At 37.1% G+C, this 19,114-nt stretch overlaps 2 protein-coding genes across 2 annotated transcripts; one reads left to right on the forward strand and one right to left on the reverse strand.

Annotated features, from left to right (window-relative positions):
- The first annotated feature begins 10,414 nt into the window (after positions 1-10,414).
- Positions 10,415-13,267, forward strand: LOC306842900 (tetratricopeptide repeat protein 36-like). Its single transcript, XM_079374072.1, has 3 exons — positions 10,415-10,536; positions 10,771-10,959; positions 12,009-13,267. The coding sequence occupies exons 1-3, from the start codon at positions 10,431-10,433 to the stop codon at positions 12,275-12,277; spliced, it is 564 nt and encodes a 187-aa protein (XP_079230198.1). The 5' UTR covers positions 10,415-10,430; the 3' UTR covers positions 12,278-13,267.
- On the reverse strand, positions 12,685-17,166 carry LOC306842899 (F-box only protein 40). The gene is made up of 4 exons (XM_079374071.1): positions 17,120-17,166; positions 16,668-16,704; positions 14,681-16,528; positions 12,685-13,607 (listed from the first exon to the last, which is right to left on the reverse strand). The coding sequence occupies exons 2-4, from the start codon at positions 16,668-16,670 to the stop codon at positions 13,419-13,421; spliced, it is 2,040 nt and encodes a 679-aa protein (XP_079230197.1). The 5' UTR covers positions 16,671-16,704; positions 17,120-17,166; the 3' UTR covers positions 12,685-13,418.
- Positions 17,167-19,114: the final 1,948 nt, after the last annotated feature.

The raw sequence follows: 19,114 nt of genomic DNA on the forward strand, positions 1-19,114 counted from the left end.
AGCCGCAGAGCCAGGGTGACCCCGATGGACCGGAGGGCCACGGCAGAGCCGGCGGCTCGGGTGAGTGAGACGGAGGCGGGGATCCCAAGTGACGCGGTGGAGCCGGAGTGACAGAGGACCAAGGTGACGCCGGAGGGAGGGAGGAACCCGACGGAGCCAGAGGAACGGAGTGATGAGGCGAAGCTGGAGGAGTGGAGTTCCGTGGAGTAGGCAGGGGGACGACTGACCAAGGCGGAGCCGGATGGACGAGGGAGCCCGGCGGAGCTGGTGGAGTGAGGGGCCATGGTGGAGATGAGGGAGCCACGAGCCAAGGTGGAGCCCGGGTCTCGCAGGCTGGAGGCGAGGATTGGGGATCCTCCAACCCTGAGGTGGCTGATCGCAGGGAGACCCGAAGCTCAACCGATCCACCGGACATGGCGTGCTGAGGGTGAGCTGAGGGGCCTTCCTGAGGCTGCTGAGAGTGGGCTGCTGGACTGGCTGGCTGATATAGAGGAGGCGGGAGAGGGAGGCTGGGAGGGACCTTCAAAACATCAGAGGAGCTGGTTGAGGAAGGAGTACTGGACGGAACCAGCAGGGGCTCTGGAGAGCTGGACGGAACCAGCAGGGGCACTGGAGAGCTGGACTGAACCAGCAAGGGCACTGGAGAGCATGGGGAGGTGGGTGGGAGCAACGGGAAAGGGAGCAGCCAGAAGTCCTCCTCACATAAACAGTCCAACAGCTCAGAGTCCAGCGCTGGCTCACCCTCAGTGGTGGGAGAGTGGGCGGGGAATTCTTCCATTCCCTCGATCTCCACTAACACTCCCACGTTGTTGCCGGCTCACACACCTGATCAGTCGCGTTGAGTGGCTCTGTCACTTTAACCGGTGATGGCTCAGGCTCTGTGACTGCGGTGGGCTCTGGCGAACACTCCGTGCAGTGAGATGGTGAGGTTTGGCTGGGCTCTGGATCGGGAGTGGGGCTGGGGCCGTCCTCAGCTGGGCCGACGGAGAAAAACAGTCCATTATTCTCCAGCACCCACTCCACGTAAGTGGCGAAATTCTCTTTGGGACAGTTCTACCATGACATTTCAGAATGGTTTGCCAAACGTGCTGAGAATTATGTGCTAAGAATGGTTCATAATAGTCCTGTGCCAAACCAAGCTCGAGTGAAAATATAACTGTAAATGTTCCTTACCATTCTAAGAACCAACAGTGGAAGGTAATGTTATTAATAAAATAAAATAATAAAGAAAACTAAGTAGTTCCATCTAATTAAAATGGTCTATTTTTGTCCATAAAGCAAATCTACATGCAATCTACCCATCATTCTTTGCGCACTTAAAGGAATTGTTCACCCAAAAATGAAACTTTTGTCATCATTTACTCACCCTCACATCGTTCAAAACATGTATGAGTTTCTCTCTGATGTTGAACACAAAATAAGACATTTTGAAGACTTTTGAAGAACCAAAAAGTTGTTGGTAAACACTGACTTCCATAGTAGGGAAATAAATGCTATGGAAGTTAATGGGGACCATCAACTGTTTGATTACCAACATTCTTTAAAATATCTTATTTTATGTTCAACAAAAGAAAGGAACTCTTGAACGGCAAGAGTAAATGATGACAAATTCAGTCTTTGGGGGTGAACTACTTTTTTAACTTTTAAAATGTTCTCCTTATATAGCATCAGCTGTTATGATTTTGTTCTAAGTGTAACCTTATATTTAAGTGTCTAGTGTTCGTAACAGAGCCAATGTTTTCTGTTTATCAGCTCAACCCCTGTACACATGTGCGTTGGTGTGTATATATTTCTCACCACATCTTCGTTGAGCGGATTACGCCGCTCTAATCCCGCTCAGAATGCCCTTGCACAGCCAAGTGACGGCCACACCTCTGCACCGCACTATTATCTACAGCTCTGCCGCCCAGGTATCCAGACTTCCAAACCTCTGTTCAACTCCATGGGGCAGGCATGGATTAGCTAGTCAAGGCTTTGATGTCAGATTCTCACACAGAGTCAATACACAGCATGAGCCCCTCAGGATTAAAATGATATCCACACCATGACATTACTTAAGTAACAGAAAATAACAAGGAACAGAGGCTTTCTGAACTAAGAAAACATGAGGGAATTGAAGAGAAACCTGTTAACGTATGTGATCTTTTTATTTATGTGAGAGATTCACACTGTACATCAGGGGTGTTGCATGAATGATTAATGACAACCATGATGAAACACCGGGGTAGGACTTTTCTCAAAGGCTTAATGCATTGTAAATATTCTTCATGCATTAAAATGCATTCATAAGACCTTATAATACAGTAATCAGTTGTGTGACCTTATAGATGACAATTTTTAAAAGGGTAAAACAAGTGCACTTGTAACACTGTGAATATTTAACTTATACAACTTCAGACTGTCATCATCCACATGTACATTAACATGCTCTATGTGTGTGTTTACTCCTCTTTTTTGTGTGAATAGATTAATTAAGTAACATATTGTTAATTATATTAGTACTAAATAAAACTAAATTAAATGAAAAGTAATGCAATGGGGGAAAAGAAAGAAAGAAAGAAAGAAAGAAAGAAAGAAAGAAAGAAAGAAAGAAAGAAAAAGAAAGAAAGAAAGAAAGAAAGAAAGAAAGAAAGAAAGAAAGAAAGAAAGAAAGAAAGTAAGTTGGGCCCAATGGGCAGTGGCGGAAAGTATACTGACAAAATATACTCAAGTAAAAGTACCATTACCTTCCAAAAAAATGTAGTTTGAGTAGAGTAAAAGTACTTGTTCAAAAAACTACTTGAGTAAGAGTAAAAGAGTAGCCTATTTAAAAGTACTCATGAGTATTGAGTAGTGAGTACTGAGCTGTGGATTCTACCCCTCATAATAACAGCTTATACATTTGTGACTCTGGACCACAAAACCAGTCTTAAGTCGCTGGGGTATATTTGTAGCAATAGCCAAAAATATACATTGTATGGGTCAAAATTAGTGATTTTTCTTTTATGCCAAAAATCATTAGGACATTAAGTAAAGATCATGTTCCATGAAGCTATTTTGTAAATTTCCTACTGTAAATATATCAAAACTTAATTTTTGATTAGTAACATGCATTGATAAGAACTTCATTTGGAAAACTTTATAGACGATTTTCTCAATATTTAGATTTTTTTGCACCCTCAGATTCCAGATTTTCAAATAGTTGTATCTCTGCCTAATATTGTCATGCATTTACAATAGGATGATAGATTTTTCCTGAGGATGATAGATTGTCAGAGCATCACCCCAGCTTTCTGGAAGTTGTTGGTGATTTTACAGACATGTCTTTTAGGGTTCATTTTCACAGCTTTTATGATTTGTCTGTCATCAACTAATGTTGTTTTCTCAGCAGATCAGGTAGTTGTTGTTTGCTGATGTTGCTGGTGGTTTCTTGATTTATCCATGCCCTTTGTTTTTGCTATAGCTCTAATTGACTTCTTTTCTTTTAGCATCCAAATTGCTTGCTTTTCTCTCAAAGTCAGCTCCCTCATCTTCATCCTGGTTTGTGTGTGTCATCATCGAATGCAAGATTCAGAATACAGAAGTAATGGATATAACTGATACGGCACATTCCCTGCTTTTAATAGCTGAAGAATTAAAGCAACAGGACACAGCTGATCACTTAGAAAGACCTTTGAGGCAACTGTTCCAATACTTATGCTCACATCAGATAGAGGGATGAAACTCTAAAAGTGCTGAACTATTTAGCTGATAAAACATCTATGTGTTGAATCACCCAATAATAAAATGTGACATTCTGTAGTTTTGTCTCATATTCATGTTTTAATCATATTTGTAAATGTCTTGACTCCACAGCCAACAGAGCAATTTTGTCTTTACTGTTCCAATACTTTTGGAGGGCACTGTATATGTTCACACCAATACAGTAAAACATAAATAAATAAATAAATATATATATATATATATATATATATATATATATATATGTCTCCCTTAAAAATAACATTTTTCTCATTTATTTTATTAAAGGAAAATGTAATTTATAGTGTTGATGGCAAAGCTGAATTTTCAGCATTATTACTCCAGTCTTCAATCACATGATCTTTCAGAAATAATTCTGAATTGCTTCTGAATACTTGCTGATTTGCTTCTCAATAAACTTTTTTAATCATTATATTTCTTTTTACATTTTTGTGATTTTTTTTTCAAGATACTTTAATAACAAGTTTAAAAGAACAGCATTTATTTAAAACAGGAGTCTTTATTATTATTTTTTGATCAATTTAATGAATTCTTGCTGAATAAAAGTATATATTTCTTTAAAAAGAAATGACTGACCCCCATATATGTGATGCTTCAAATAAAGTGCTTCCACAGCAGCTCTCTGAACACGTCAGACAGAGACAGCTGTGCTCTCATCCCACTTTCCATATGACAATTTAGAATCTCAGCATGTGTGAATCCATACTGGTTTTAATGAGATATGTGTTTTCTTCACTCCCCAGTTAAAAATAAATGGGAAACATTCAGTTTGAATGAATGCCAAAGCTAGCTCCTGTCTCTAAGGTCAACTTTCCTTTATTCCTTCTTAATTTCCCTCTTGTCCTGCAGCCATGTTTAATCTCTTCTGGCTTGGTTTTATTGTCTGTGAACGCACAGATGTCAGCTGGTATTGACATAATCTTGAAAAGTGGCGCTGATGCACTGACATTTGCGGTAATAGCATCTTGCTAATGTTCGCATTCACACTGTACCACATGGGACAGAGGACAAAACAGAACAAATATACACACAAACCATGAATTCGACCCACAAACACAAGGATTATCTTGAATGCTAAGGTGTGAGGTGTTGAGATGGCTGTGGTTTTGTAGCAGCAGTCCATTGTTTGTTATCACTACTCTCATAAACTGCACATGGCTGCAGTTAGTCACCATTTTATTAGCTACACCTGTTCGACTACTCATTAATGCAAATACAGTATCTAATCAGCCAATCACATGGTAGCAACTCAATGCATGTAGACATGGTCAAGATGATCTGCTGAATGTCAAGCCAAGCATCAGAATGAGGAAGAAAAGTGTTTTAAGTGGCTTTATACATGACATGGTTGTTGGTTCCAGGTGGGCTGGTTGGATTATTTCAGAAACTGCTGATCTTGTCGCGCACAGCCATCTCTCGGATTTACAAAAAATGCTCCAAAAAAGAAAAAAATTTCCAGTGAGCAGCAGTTATGTGGGTGAAAATGCCTTGTTGATGCCAGAGGTCAAAGGAGAATGGTCAACTGGTTCAAGCTGATTTAAACAGTAACTCGGTAACTCAAATAACCACTTGTTATGACCAAGGTAATGTATGCAGAAGAGCAACTCTAAACACAAAACACATCAAACCTTAAAGCAAATAGGCTGCAGTAGCAGAAGACCTCACCAGGTGCCAACTAAAAATAAGAAACTGAAGCTACAATTCATACGGGCTCACTAAAATCGGACGATAGGAGATTGGAAAAAGGATGCTCGATCAGATGAGTCTTGTTTCCTACTGTGGCATTTGGATGGTAAGGTCAGAATTTGGTGTTAACAACAAAACATGGATTCATCCTGCCTTTTATCAGTGATTCAGGCTGGTGGTGGTGTTACGGTGTGGGAGATATGTTCTTGGCACACTTAGCAACAATTGAGCATCTTTTAAAAGCCACAGCCTACCTGACTATTGTTTTTGACCATGTCCATCCCTTCATGACCACAGTGTACTCATCTTGTGATATAAATAACATCCACAAAAGCTCAAATCATCTCAAACTGGTTTCTTGAACATGAAAATGAGTTCACTCACCTGGCCTCCACAGTCACCAGATCTCAATCCAACAGAGCATCTTTGGGATATGAGTGGAACGGGGAGATTCACATCATTCGCAGTCGACAAATCTGCAGCAAATGCATGCTGCTATCATGTCAATGTGGACCAAAATCTCAGAGGAATACTTCCAGCCCCTTGCTGAATCTATGCTATAAAGAATTTAAGCAGTTCTGAAGCCTTGGAAGTTCAACCCTAGCAAGGTGCACTTGATAAAGTGGCCGATGAGGGAACAATTTTATTGCATAAAGTAAATAATGTATATATTTGAAACTGCATTCTGATGTGAGGTAGGGAAACAGCTGGGTGCACTAATCCAGAGCTCCCTCATGTGGCTCTGAGCAGATATATAAACTTATAGTATTACACTGAATATAAAATGAGGATGCAAACTCAAAACCAGTTTTAATATCAGCTATTTAAGTCATGGTTTACACATTTCTCCTGGTATTCACTCTGAATCTCACTCTCATTCATGTAATTACTTTCAGCCATAATACGTCTGAATCCTGCCACCAGCTGTGTTGCATGTTCGGTGCTGCTAATATTAGGAAAATGTTTAAATGAATCGTCATTGTCCTCAGCAGGAGCTTGTTTGTGTTTTACGTTTGTCATGCAGGGCTGAGAAATACAGGAGATTAACAACTGGCATCTTTAGTTATTTTATATGTATCTTATGCATATAGTAGGGGGGAATGGAGCTAGTTATCACACTTTTTACTCCAGTGGACATTACATATATCTTGATAGTCTGTGACATCAAAAAGTGATTGAACATATCCACCATTACTGTGGGAAAAAAAGAGATCCCGTTTATTCCACACACAGCATGTGACATCATTTGGGGTACTACATATGGAGCAATTTATCATATTGGGAACTTGCCATTAGACTATTACATGCTTTTCACATTTAAACAGCAAGCCATCTATAGCATTCAAACATTTAGAAGTTAACATTATATAAACAAATTAGCCCAACCTGACACATACTTGCATATATACATGTACATTTTGAGAACATATCCTTGAGAAAATAACTACCTTTGAAACACGTAATTATGGAAATAATACACTTGACATAAAACTTAAATGCTAACAGAATGTAACATTTTCAGATACTTAATTTCATGTTAATTGCAAATAAATGAAAATTTTAAAAATTTTGAAATGTATAGTTCAAATTTATATGTAATGCAATTAGCTTTACAGTGTTTTTTCCAACTTAAATAGATTTAAATATGATTTTGTAATTACTTTTATTGAAATATTGTTGAAGTGCAATATCACAGTACATACATTTATGGTTAACTAAAATATACTTTATTGTAATTTCTATTAAGACCTACAGTATATGTCAATTATTTAAATATATTTGTATTAGTGCTGTCAAATGATTAATCGTGATTAATCGCATCAAAAATAAAAGGTTGTTTACATTTACATATGTTTACATACATATACATATATGTATGTGTACTGTGTATATATATATTATGTATATATAAATACAAACACATGCATGTATATATTTAAGAAAAAAAAAACATGGTAGGTTTATATATTAAATATATTTATATATAATATAAAGTATATACATGTAAATATTTTCAAAATACATACTGTATGTGTGTGTATTTATCTATAAATAATACATAAACACAGTACATGTACATATATTATGTAAACTAAATATTTTATTTTGGATCTGATTAATAGTGATTAATCATTTGACAGCACTAATTTGTATTTACATTTGTATTGATAAAATTACAATTCAAATGTTTTCTTTAAATGTAATATTGAATAGCACAATTAATTTACAATAAAATACTTTACATATGATTTATTATGTTAGTCAACACATCAAAATTAGTTTATTTCTTCAGATCTTGTCAAAAGATCATGTTGATTTATGAACTGTACTTTAAAGCAAAACCTTTTTTAAAGTGTGCAAGTGTATTAAGAAACACACTCTCTTGTACACTTAAATGTCATTTCATTTCATGTATTATAATATATTATAATATACATTTTTTAAATATACTGTTAAGATTTAAAGTGCACTGCAAATGCACATTCAATACAATTAAGTGCACTTCAGTTTTACAAGTTCAACATTTCAGCTACAATCTACCATCATTATATAGTTGCCTAAATACATGTCAGCCTGCTTCTTGTGTTCACTTAGATAATAAAAAAATATATGACACGTTATAGGAAGATATAATTCATTTTAATTTCAGAAATTTTCCAAGCAGTTTGGATTATATAATTTTTTATTGTATATAATTATTTTTTTTTTTTGATGTTGCATAAGGAAAATAAAGTTATATAATATATATGATATTCATATCCATCTGCTCATTTAAAAGTAAATATATGCTTGTCATATTATTTTATTGAAGCTACAAGCGTCCCACGGTTGAAAACTGAGGCATGTCACGCTGTAACAGTCTCTGCTTCTAATAGAGAGAAGCTGGTCTACTTTGAATAAGAGATTGAATCGACCAGGCTTTGCTATGTAAATGCATGCTAATTTATGCGTGAGTGGTGTGCAGATGTTGGGCAGATCAGTTGTAGAGGGGCAAGGGGACATGATTTCTGTTCCATGTTCATTTGTTATCATCTGTGTTTTTTCATAAGGTGGTCGGGGTGTGATCTGATCCGATGACCCGCCTACCATGCCTCTCAAACAGAAAAAGGGTATAAACACAGGGAACATGTACATGCTGAGCTCAGATGTTTCATTGAACTACACTTGAGAAATCACATAGTGTGGCCCTCAGTGTAAGTACTAAATTCGTTTGGTGTTAATCGCTGACTTATGACTGTACAGCTGTATGTAGAGTACGAATACAGAAGAGGCCGTGATGATTTAATGTATGTAACACAAACGCACTCGGATTCAAATGGCTGTTTTGCTGAGCACTGCATTTTGTGCTTGACATTACCACAGCTATTCCATATTAGTTATTTGTAGGATGTAGCAAATGGCTCTGAAACTCTGGCCTTTTGCAAAATGCATTTACATAAGCAGAATAGTTTGTTAAAAAAATTAAATAAAATGAAATAAAAAATCTGATGACTAAACTGAAGCATGCTTTGTGTAACTCTGCAATGTGTTCATGAACAGAAGGTATGTCAGGACAGAAGGTAAGGACTTTTAAACAATTTTGTTTAAAACAATGTTGTTGTGCTATTTTTATATATTATATATATATATATATATTTTTTTTTAAATAACCCTAAACTCAAGGTAGACCATCTCATAATGGTGCTCAGACTAAAAATTTAATGGTGTACGGTGCCCTCATGTGGCTTTGAGAGTAAACACATCCATTTCCCACCAACTACTTCATGTGAAGGCAATAATTGCCTACATGGCCTGTGGGCAATGCTTAAAGAGATAGCTTTAGAGTTCACCTAAAAATTAAAGTTCTGTCGTTTAATCACCCTCATGTTGTTCCAAGCCTGTAAGAGTTTCTTTCTTCTGTTGAACTCAAATGAAGATAGTTTGAAGATTGTCGGTAATGAAACAGCAGACATTTATTTATTTTTTATTTTTTTTTAGGGTTAGGGTTAGGTTTTTGTAGTAGGGAAGTCAATGGCAAATGTTTTTTTTACCAACGTTTTTTACCAAATGGCTACCAACATTTTTCAAATTATCTTCTATAACATTTCTGTGGATATGGAGTTTTAAATCTGTAATAAGTTCACATGGGTCCCAATATTTTATTAATTGACCATGAAACCATGAAAACCATTCTTTTTACAAATCACTTTTCCTCTGGGTTGCAAGGATGCCGGAACCTATCCCAGCGTTTTGGGTTGCGGCCGGGGGGAAACACTCTGGACAGATGGCCTTCTGGAGTAGGCGTATGCAGAGATCTAATAAATGTAAGAGATTTGGTTAAATTTGTCAAATGATATAATTTTGTGGGATAATGTCAACTTTCACAGAACCAACATTGTTGGGGAACGGTTTGCTGAGCATGAAAGGATAACACTAGAGTTACACCATACTCCATTTCCTGTATCAGATATTTCTGCATGGGGATGGAAAGTGTATGACTGTAAGGCACAAGACCAGATCTAACTACGCTGGATTCCATGAATTCTGCTTGTGAGGACAATCTCTGGAAAATCACTGGTAAGACCAACAAGAATGAAAGGATGTTCACCTAGAAATTTCAGTGTTATGTACAGTGAGGAGGTACAAATTAATGTTATTGTATAGAACTAGAGCAGATTCATTTTGTGGCAAACTCATTTCACACAAACTGCATGTGACTAGCATTTTTTTTTTTTTTTTTACAATTATTTTCCTAATTTTTAAAACTTCATCCAAGTCTGAAGGTGCTCTACACAAAGACTTGAACAGAGCAGTATGCATATCATGCTTTCAGATCCTCGACAACCCACAGATGACTTAATCAAACACAGACCATCTCAAAGTCCTGCTTCCACCCCCTTATCTGATTGGCTAATGTGGAGCGCTGGAAAGAGTTATGCAGGAAACGCCTCTATTCCCATAAAAATGTAGGCAACTTTAAAAAAAAGCATCATTTTGGATCTTTGACCACTGTCGAGAGGAAAATGGCATCAGCACACGACAGAGCAGTTTTACAGGCCATCTTTAACCCTACCAGCCCTTTTGGAGATATCCCTGGATTAAATCAAGAGGATAAACTGACAGACGATGGTAAGATGAAGATCCATAATTGGATATGCAAAGTTTGTGTATCCATTGATTCACTTAATGTTATATTGTGATAGATAGATAGATAGATAGATAGATAGATAGATAGATAGATAGATAGATAGATAGATAGATAGATAGATAGATAGATAGATAGATAGATAGATTTCAAATGCTATAAAGATATGTTCTCATTGTGAACACTACTGTGTATTTCTTTCATATCTCTTTCTTTAGACAGTGTTTTTGACCCAGAGCTAGTGAAACAGGTGAAAGATCTGGAATTGCAGGGAGTTTTGGCTGCTGAGTCTGGAGACCTGCCCGCTGCTCTTCAGCATTTTAACCAGGCCATCAGGATCCTGCCTCAGAGGGCTTCAGCATACAACAACCGAGCCCAGACCAAACGCCTGCAGGGAGACACCAAAGGTGATACGTTTCTTATTTCTCTCCCAGAATCAGCTGAAAAGTTTCAAACTTTTATTTCTGCAGTTCTTTTTTCAGAGACCGTAATGAAAATGCATTAAGATACCAAAAACTTTCAATGTTCTCACAAATCATGATAGGGGCAGATTATTGCCTAATAAAAGCTTAATTTCATGCATTTCCTTGCACAATACTACCTTAAAAAAAAATTCATAGTGCATGATTTGTAAACAAATATATTTTGACATTTATATCATAAAACCAGCTCCTTGTGGATGGCTAAACGCATACTTAAACATGGGTTTATTTAAAAAAACACATTTACTATAGTTAAACCATGGTAACCACTTATTAACTCAGCACTTGCCTTGTTTAAATCCATACATTTTCTTTGCGCTGTAAACCCAAAATTTATTAATGCAATTATTATATTTATATTATATTATATTATATTATATTATATTATATTAATGCAATAATAATAATTATTATTATCATTATTATCCTTATTATTATTATTATTATTATTTATTTATTATTATTATTTTTAAATAACACAGGCTCATTGGGGAAAAAAATGGTGACATTTCTGCAAATATTATGCTGTTCCAGTGAGTGGGGCTAAAACATGTTCAGTTTTATCTGAAACAGATGAACACAATTCTGGCAAAGTTGTATGATGTTTGTGGTTGTATGTATCAGTTCTGTATCATGTTTGAAAATATTCTATAACTTACACTAAACGCTACCCTACAAAACAAAGCTAAATGTGATATAAAATGCATTTTCTGAAGCAACCATGCCATTTTAGCTGGTTTATACAAGTCTTTAAACCTTTTTATTGTGATTCAGGTATCACAGAACTCGAGCAAATATATATATATATATATGTACCCTTATGAAAATGTATGTGTGTGTGGGGGGGGGGGGGGGGGGGCGTTTTGATAACCATTTGAATAACTTTAACTAAAAATACCATCGTTAAACTATGGTTAGTGAAGCAAAATCATGGTTAATTTGTGGGTTATCTCACTGAACTTTATATATTGCAGGTGCAGTGGAAGATCTGGAGCATGCCATTTCTCTCAGCGGCGGCATTGGGCAATCAGCCTGCCAGGCTCTGGTCCAGCATGGGCTCCTTCTAAGGTTATCGGGTCGTGATGAGGAGGCTCGGGTGGACTTTGAGAAGGCAGCAGCTCTAGGCAGCGAATTTGCTCGGCAGCAGACTGTGATCTTGAACCCCTACGCTGCCCTATGCAACCGCATGCTGTCAGAGGTCATCAATAAACTACGCAACCCAGAAATGTCAGACATGCCATAGAGATGGAAAATATGGATAGAAAGTATATACATTGTATTGTAACAAAGGCATACGTTTATTAGCTTATATATATATATATATATATATATATATATATATATACACACACACACACACATGTTGGTTTTTGTGGTTTATGGGGACTCTCCTTAGGCGTAATGGTTTTAATACTGAACAAACAGTGTGTGCTATTGCCCTACACTAACCCTACACCTAAACTTAGCCCTCACAGGAGACTTTGTGCATTTTTAGATTTTCAAAAAAACACCATTTAGTATGTTTTTTTAGCCTTTTGAATTACGTGGACATAGGCAGTGTCCTCATAAACCACCTTCATATTGTAATACCTCTGTCATACCCATGCCATTATACAAATTTGTGTCCTCATAAACCACATAAACATATTTTGATGGAACTTTATGACTTTATGATGGAAATAAACTTTTATAATAGAAAAGAGAAAACATAAAATTGAGAAATATTTAAGATACAGATCACTGATTAAATATGTAAATGTGTGACGTCGATTATCATCTGTGCAGATTCTAAAATCATGCTAAAGAACAACTGAAGATTTTATGCACTTGAGTGTTGCTGTCATTAATCCAAGGACAAAAAAGACATTGTTTTGTTTTATAAACGTATAAATTAAATTGTTATGCCGACAGTATAATTTGTCATGAACCAGGTCTTAAATTCAAAATATAGAATATATATATATATATAGCCCTTTATCAATGGCTTCCTGCAACTGTTTGGTAACTAACCTTCTTTAAAATATTTTCTTCTGTGTTCAGCAGAAGAAATAAACGTGTACAGGTTTGCAACAACATGAGTGTGATAAGTGATAACAATTTTCTTTGTTTGATGAACAACCCCTTTCAGTTGATTTTTGAAGCATGCATATACAAGTGTATTTTTCAGCCACTAGAGGTCAGCAAATATCTGTCAAAGCTTAGGTCAGTTCTCCCCAAAAAATAAAACCCATTCAAAGTTGACAATGACTAAAGCATAAATTCATCTAGAAGATATAGGTCATTGTTGAGGTCATTGCTTGCAGCATGCTTTTATTTGATATATCCACAGCTTGTGATTCAAACTTGTCTCTTATTCTCCATGTGTCTTGTCAGTAGTGAAGACACTATTTGACTAATAGAGTCTTGAACTCTTCTCTTCTCTCCTGGAGACCTGTCATGCTGGGTAATGCCACAGGTTCACTTCTGATCTCTTTCTGGTAGAAAGGACAGACCTTCAGGTGTTCTGCCATGGGGGGCATGTCTTCAAAGACCCATTTATCCACTGGAGAGAACAGACTGCTAAACTCCCATGCCTACATGGGGATGAGAAAGGTCTAATATATAATTACGTCAATGCAAAAAATAAAACAAAACAAATCACAAGTGGTATATACATTTCAGGCAATACAATACATTTTACAATAATAATAAAAAGATACTGTACAAAATTAAGAGGAGGTTGCTTTAAGTAATATTATTTCTCACTGACATTGTAAGGGTTAAATGCCTTTAAAGTCAATCCTGTGCATTATACATTTACTATCACTATGGTGATCGCTATTCCAGACCACTATTCTTATTGGCTTTCCTCAATGCAGGCTACACCCCCTACTGGTTAAATGCTAAGATCTACTTCCCATACAATGGCCAAAGAAACAAAGACCACCTGTCACCCAACAGCAAATTTTTAACAGTTTGTAGCTGACTGACATGGAGCCAGGGAGGGTAAAGTGACCCATAAATGTCCTCTACTGCTCTCTGACCCACATACCTCAGAGAGCAGATAACAGAGCACCAACGTACTTAGGATGTTTATCGTGCCCTCCGACACGGCTAATGCTCCTGAAATAAAGTTAGATGGGCTGGAAAGCATTGAAGATTTTTTCGGATTCAACTGTGACTGTGCACATGATTTTTAGACTCATGGGAGTCTAATTATGAATAATTAAATGAATTATACAATATTAAACAATATTGTATAGAGTTGTTCCTCAAGCTCTGATAAGGCTTTAAAAAGAATTGGAATACAGTACATGAATCATGTGGACTTCTTTTATGGTGCCTTTCCAGCCAACAAGAATACATTGGGTCACCCCCTTCTAATGAACATGTTTGACTACTTTAGTAATTTCTATGAGTACAAATCTTAAAGTTAAAGAATATAATGATATTCTAGGGAATTGTGTGCTACTAATTTTATAGCAACAGTTTGGACAGGACTCTTTTCTATTCTATAACATTAAGATCAAAGTAACTTAACAGTTTAGCTTAGTATGAATTAACTTAGTATGGGGCACAAAAAAAAAAAAAAACAGCTTACAATGTCTTATTGTGTGTTCCACAGGAAAAATACCAGTATACAGGTTTATATTAGAAAAACAATTACCTTTTTTCGGGCCCTCCAGGTGAATCCACCATGAGAATATGTCTTTTTTTCCCATTTGAGGGACACCATGCCCTTCTGCTGAAGAACAGTGCTGCACACTTCCCTCATTAGCTGGGAAACCTGAGATAGACGTCCCAAAGACACACTATCCAGAAAACTCACTATGTGTTGTAAGATCTCAAAAGGAAGTCTGCTCAGAGAATCTAAATTCTTTGCTCGTTTACGTTCACTGCTAACAGTTTTTACTCCTTTGTAGAGTGACGCTGCCACATTTGGTTGTAAGATGAAAGTGCTAAGATCTGTATCATAGCCTAAGGTAGCCCGATATGTAGATGGTCGAAATTGCTTCTGGCTAAAGGTACAACCAAGGTAAGCCAGCGGGCACCGCTGTAAAAACCAACCACTAAGACATGACTGGATGTCTCCATGCACGTTTCTAAAGTGCCAGGGGTATTCATCACGCCTGAAGGCATGACAGCACAGATAAGTAAAGGCTGAGCAGGATTTATTGTGTCTCCTAGTCACACATTCAGTCTGAATCTGTACATGCAGGTTTTGAGGCTGGTCTGCGACGACATCGGCCAAAGATGCATCATTTTTGAATGGAGCAGAATAGAAGTCATAGGTCTGGGTGCCAAAGTCAACATACAACCCATCGGTTCCAACAGTCTCACAAATCTGATGACCTTTCAGTTCTCTTTCTAGACAACACAGCAGTGTGGTCTCTACCTCATTTTGCTTTGGGAGCTCTTCAATGGCAATGCCTAAATCTGATGTGTCCACATTTTGGTCTGCCTTCTTAACCATTTGCGATGGATCCTTGAGGTGGCTACGCTTGGCTCTGAAGCTCATCGGCACGTTGAAAGAGTGTACGGTTTGAACTTCAATTGGCTCTAAATTTCCATAAACAAAATCTTTGTCTTTAGGTGTGCAAGCAGCCAGCTGGCCGAAGTTGATAAGCATACATCCATTGTGCACCAGATACATATTATACTCTGACACGTTGACCTCTTTACGTAGTCTATCCAGAACACCATCTTGCCAAGGGGCTAAACCTGTCCTGGCAATCTCGGCATCGTGGGAATTCTGAGGGGTCACCTTTGGGTCTTCCTTGTCTTTAGTCAGACAACTTTTATCCTCTAAATTCTTCACAGTTTGCTTACATCCTTCCTTCTCCTTTGCAAACATTCTCTCCCACATCCCATAGCTCTCCAAGCAGGCCACATCTTTACTCTTAGCCAGGGCCAGCCTTTCTTCTTGGGTTAGTTCTTGTACCTCTTCCCCATTAAGACTATTCTCCAACATCTCTTCTGTGTTTAAGTTTTGAGACTCCCAGCAATCTGGATCAACACCTCCTACAGCACCATACAGTTGAACTTCAGGTTCTTCCATCTTCTCTGTCAATTCAGGGAAGAGTGTCTTCATCTGAATTGAGCTAAACAGAAGCTTCTGATCCCTAAGGGCCATAGCAAGGTCCAACTGACTCATGCAGTGCGGATCCTGGAGGGCATTCCTGTAGAAGGTGGCATCAGTCTCGTTCACAGGCCATCGGTTCCATTCCAGTGTACATGTGATGACACTGGCAGGACACACTTCTAGGTGCTGGGCAAGTCTTTGACGAGTCATAGTCATGGGACAGCCATAACCAGAGTTGAGGCAGGGTACAATTTCCTTAGGGCAGAGAAGACGATGCTCATCCACTTTACAAAGGTGGAAAGCGGCTCCGCATTTCAGGTGGCAGGAAATGAAGATGCATGATCTGGGGATGTCTACGGGAACCTTGCAGTGCTGGTTATGACATTTTTCACAGTGTGAATGAAGACCAGAGCTGGTAGTCCTATTTTTGCCCTGGAGGTGACAATCCAATACATATATTTGTTGCCCACAAGATAACCATTATTGTATTTACATTGTTTGATAGTTGATACATAACACTTGCTTGTTTGAAAGCAAGAAATACATGACAACTTTGAAACTCTAAGCTTACCATGACTCTTGATATTTCTTGAGTTTGAAAATAGACTCTGTAATGAGACAAGGGAATAGATGCTGAAAGGAATAAAGTCTCGGAAATGTTCCAGTGTTGCTATTGTCTAGACGATTATTGACTTTCTAGAACAGACACAACATAAAACCACATAACGAGACAATTCTCAGACTACACTGAATAAATATTTACATATCAGTCAATAAAACAAACATCATTTTGCTTAGATGAGCTTTTTGACCATGAAACTGCTAAGAAAAACTTTTGTAATAAACATGCACCTTCAAACACAGACAATCTTTAAATTTTGAACAGTAAACAGGTTTACATTATTATGACAAAACACGCTCACAATTAGTACTCTTCACTGAGAGAGACCCGTAACAGACACTTCTAGATGTCTTTAGTATTGTTAAAGGTCTCGAGCATAAATACAGGTCAGTCTCACTTACCCTTGCCTGCCCTGGCGATGTTAGCCTGACTTGTGTTTGTTTAAATGAGTCTGTGTGGATTTAAATATCTCTCCTCTGTTCAACTGCTATAAATAGACAAACAGGCAAGTCAGACTAAGCCCATGAGAAACAAGGTTACATTACATCACACAATTACTATTATTTGTATGCTGTGCCAACTGATTGTCAAGAATGATCAACATCATTGAGCTATCACTTAAAAATTAGGATAATACCTGTTTATTTAAGTAAAGTTTAAGTTTGGTGAGTAAAATGAGTTAATTTATAACAGGAGACTAATATGTTGATCCATAAATTTGTTCAAAGAACAAAACAATCAATGCCTTTGCAGTTATTTTACCCACTCTTCCAATAAATATGTTACTCAATTAAAAACTCACAATATTATATATACATATTACACATACTATCCACAAGATGTCAGTACAGCACTTTGATGTAGATTTGCTGCACATTACAGGTTTGCATTATTAGCCTAGAGATATTGCTTGTTTTTAGGATTAGTGTTTAAGGAACATAAATCTTTTTTTCATAAAAAAAAAATATTTTCAGATTTTGTTTAACCACCTTGGTTTATGCTAATTTTTGACTTCAGAAACTGTCTTTGTTGACTCTTGTCATTCCAGTGTCTTTTAAAAATTACGTCCCGAAGCTAGTTGTCTTCAAAACAACAATGACCTTATTAACATCCTTGGAGTATAAAAACAAATTAATCAGATGTCGGTTCTCAAGTGAAGTCAGTCAATAGAATGAAAACTGCTGATGCCTCATCAATGAAATTTTCAGTCGATGAGTTTCTCACTTTTATTCAACCTGAAGAAGAAAAAGCCCCCATGTATGCGGGTGTTTATAGTCTTATAAATGGTGCCCATCAAAAACAATCTGCATCCAGTCTCATGCTATTAATGTCAAAAAGTAATTAAAGCCACCTTGCAATGATGTCTTTACTGCTAATACTACTTAATTAGGAAAGGGATTTTATAGGTTCCCCCGGGACATGAAACTTTGTCTAATTTCGCTACATTAATGAAGAAAGTTTTAAGCAGGACAAAATGAGGGAAATTGAAAACGAGGCATCATAGTGAAGCTGTTTTTACAACCAGACAGACTAATAACAGATTAGAGCACCAGCTACAACCACAAGAGGAAGAGGTGACTGCAGGTCAGCGCATCAAATGGAAAAACATCAACTCATTAAGGTCAGGCTACACTGAATGTCAAAGCTCTCTGTCATAGCTCAGTGAAAGATAAGTCTGATGGAAATTGCAGATTTGAAATAACTTTAATGCTTTGACAATGGTGCACTCAGGAGGTCGAGGTTTAGTTGGTTTGTTTTTTTGTCAGAATGACTCTGCTGGGAAATGTTACATCTTCCTGAAAATTAGCTGTGTCGAGAATACAAATTCATGAAAGCAGCATATGTGACGCTGGACCACAAAACCTGTCTTAAGTAGCTGGGGAATATTTGTAGCAATAGCCAAAAATACATTGTATGAGTCAAAATTATAAATTTTTCTTTTATGCCAAAAATCATTAGGATATTAAGTAAAAATCATGTTATAACTTAAATTTTGATTAGTTATATGCATTGCTAAGAACTTAATTTGGACAAATTTAAAGTTGGCATGAAATCAAAATTGACAATTCTTATTTTTTTGATGGAATACTGTAGTGTTTATTATAAATAATTTATCTGTGCACTTCATTATTTAATTAATGTGCCCTGAATCTTTTAATTTTATTCTTGAATAAAAAATGTTAACCTACCCTCCCACTCAAAACGACTTCTCTACTCTTCTGGTCATGAGTGATGGCGAAAGGGTGGAGCTAGTGACGTGAGGGGTAAACGCTGGGATAAACGACAGGGGAAAAGCTGAAGCTGATGCTTCACTTTAAAGCACTGACACCAGTCATGAGGAAGTATGTTACCCTTAAACACTGAAAATATTTTAGGATATTATGACAACATTACTC

The sequence above is a fragment of the Barbus barbus genome (assembly GCF_936440315.1).
Source record: "Barbus barbus genome assembly, chromosome: 23".
Classification (NCBI taxonomy): domain Eukaryota; kingdom Metazoa; phylum Chordata; class Actinopteri; order Cypriniformes; family Cyprinidae; genus Barbus; species Barbus barbus.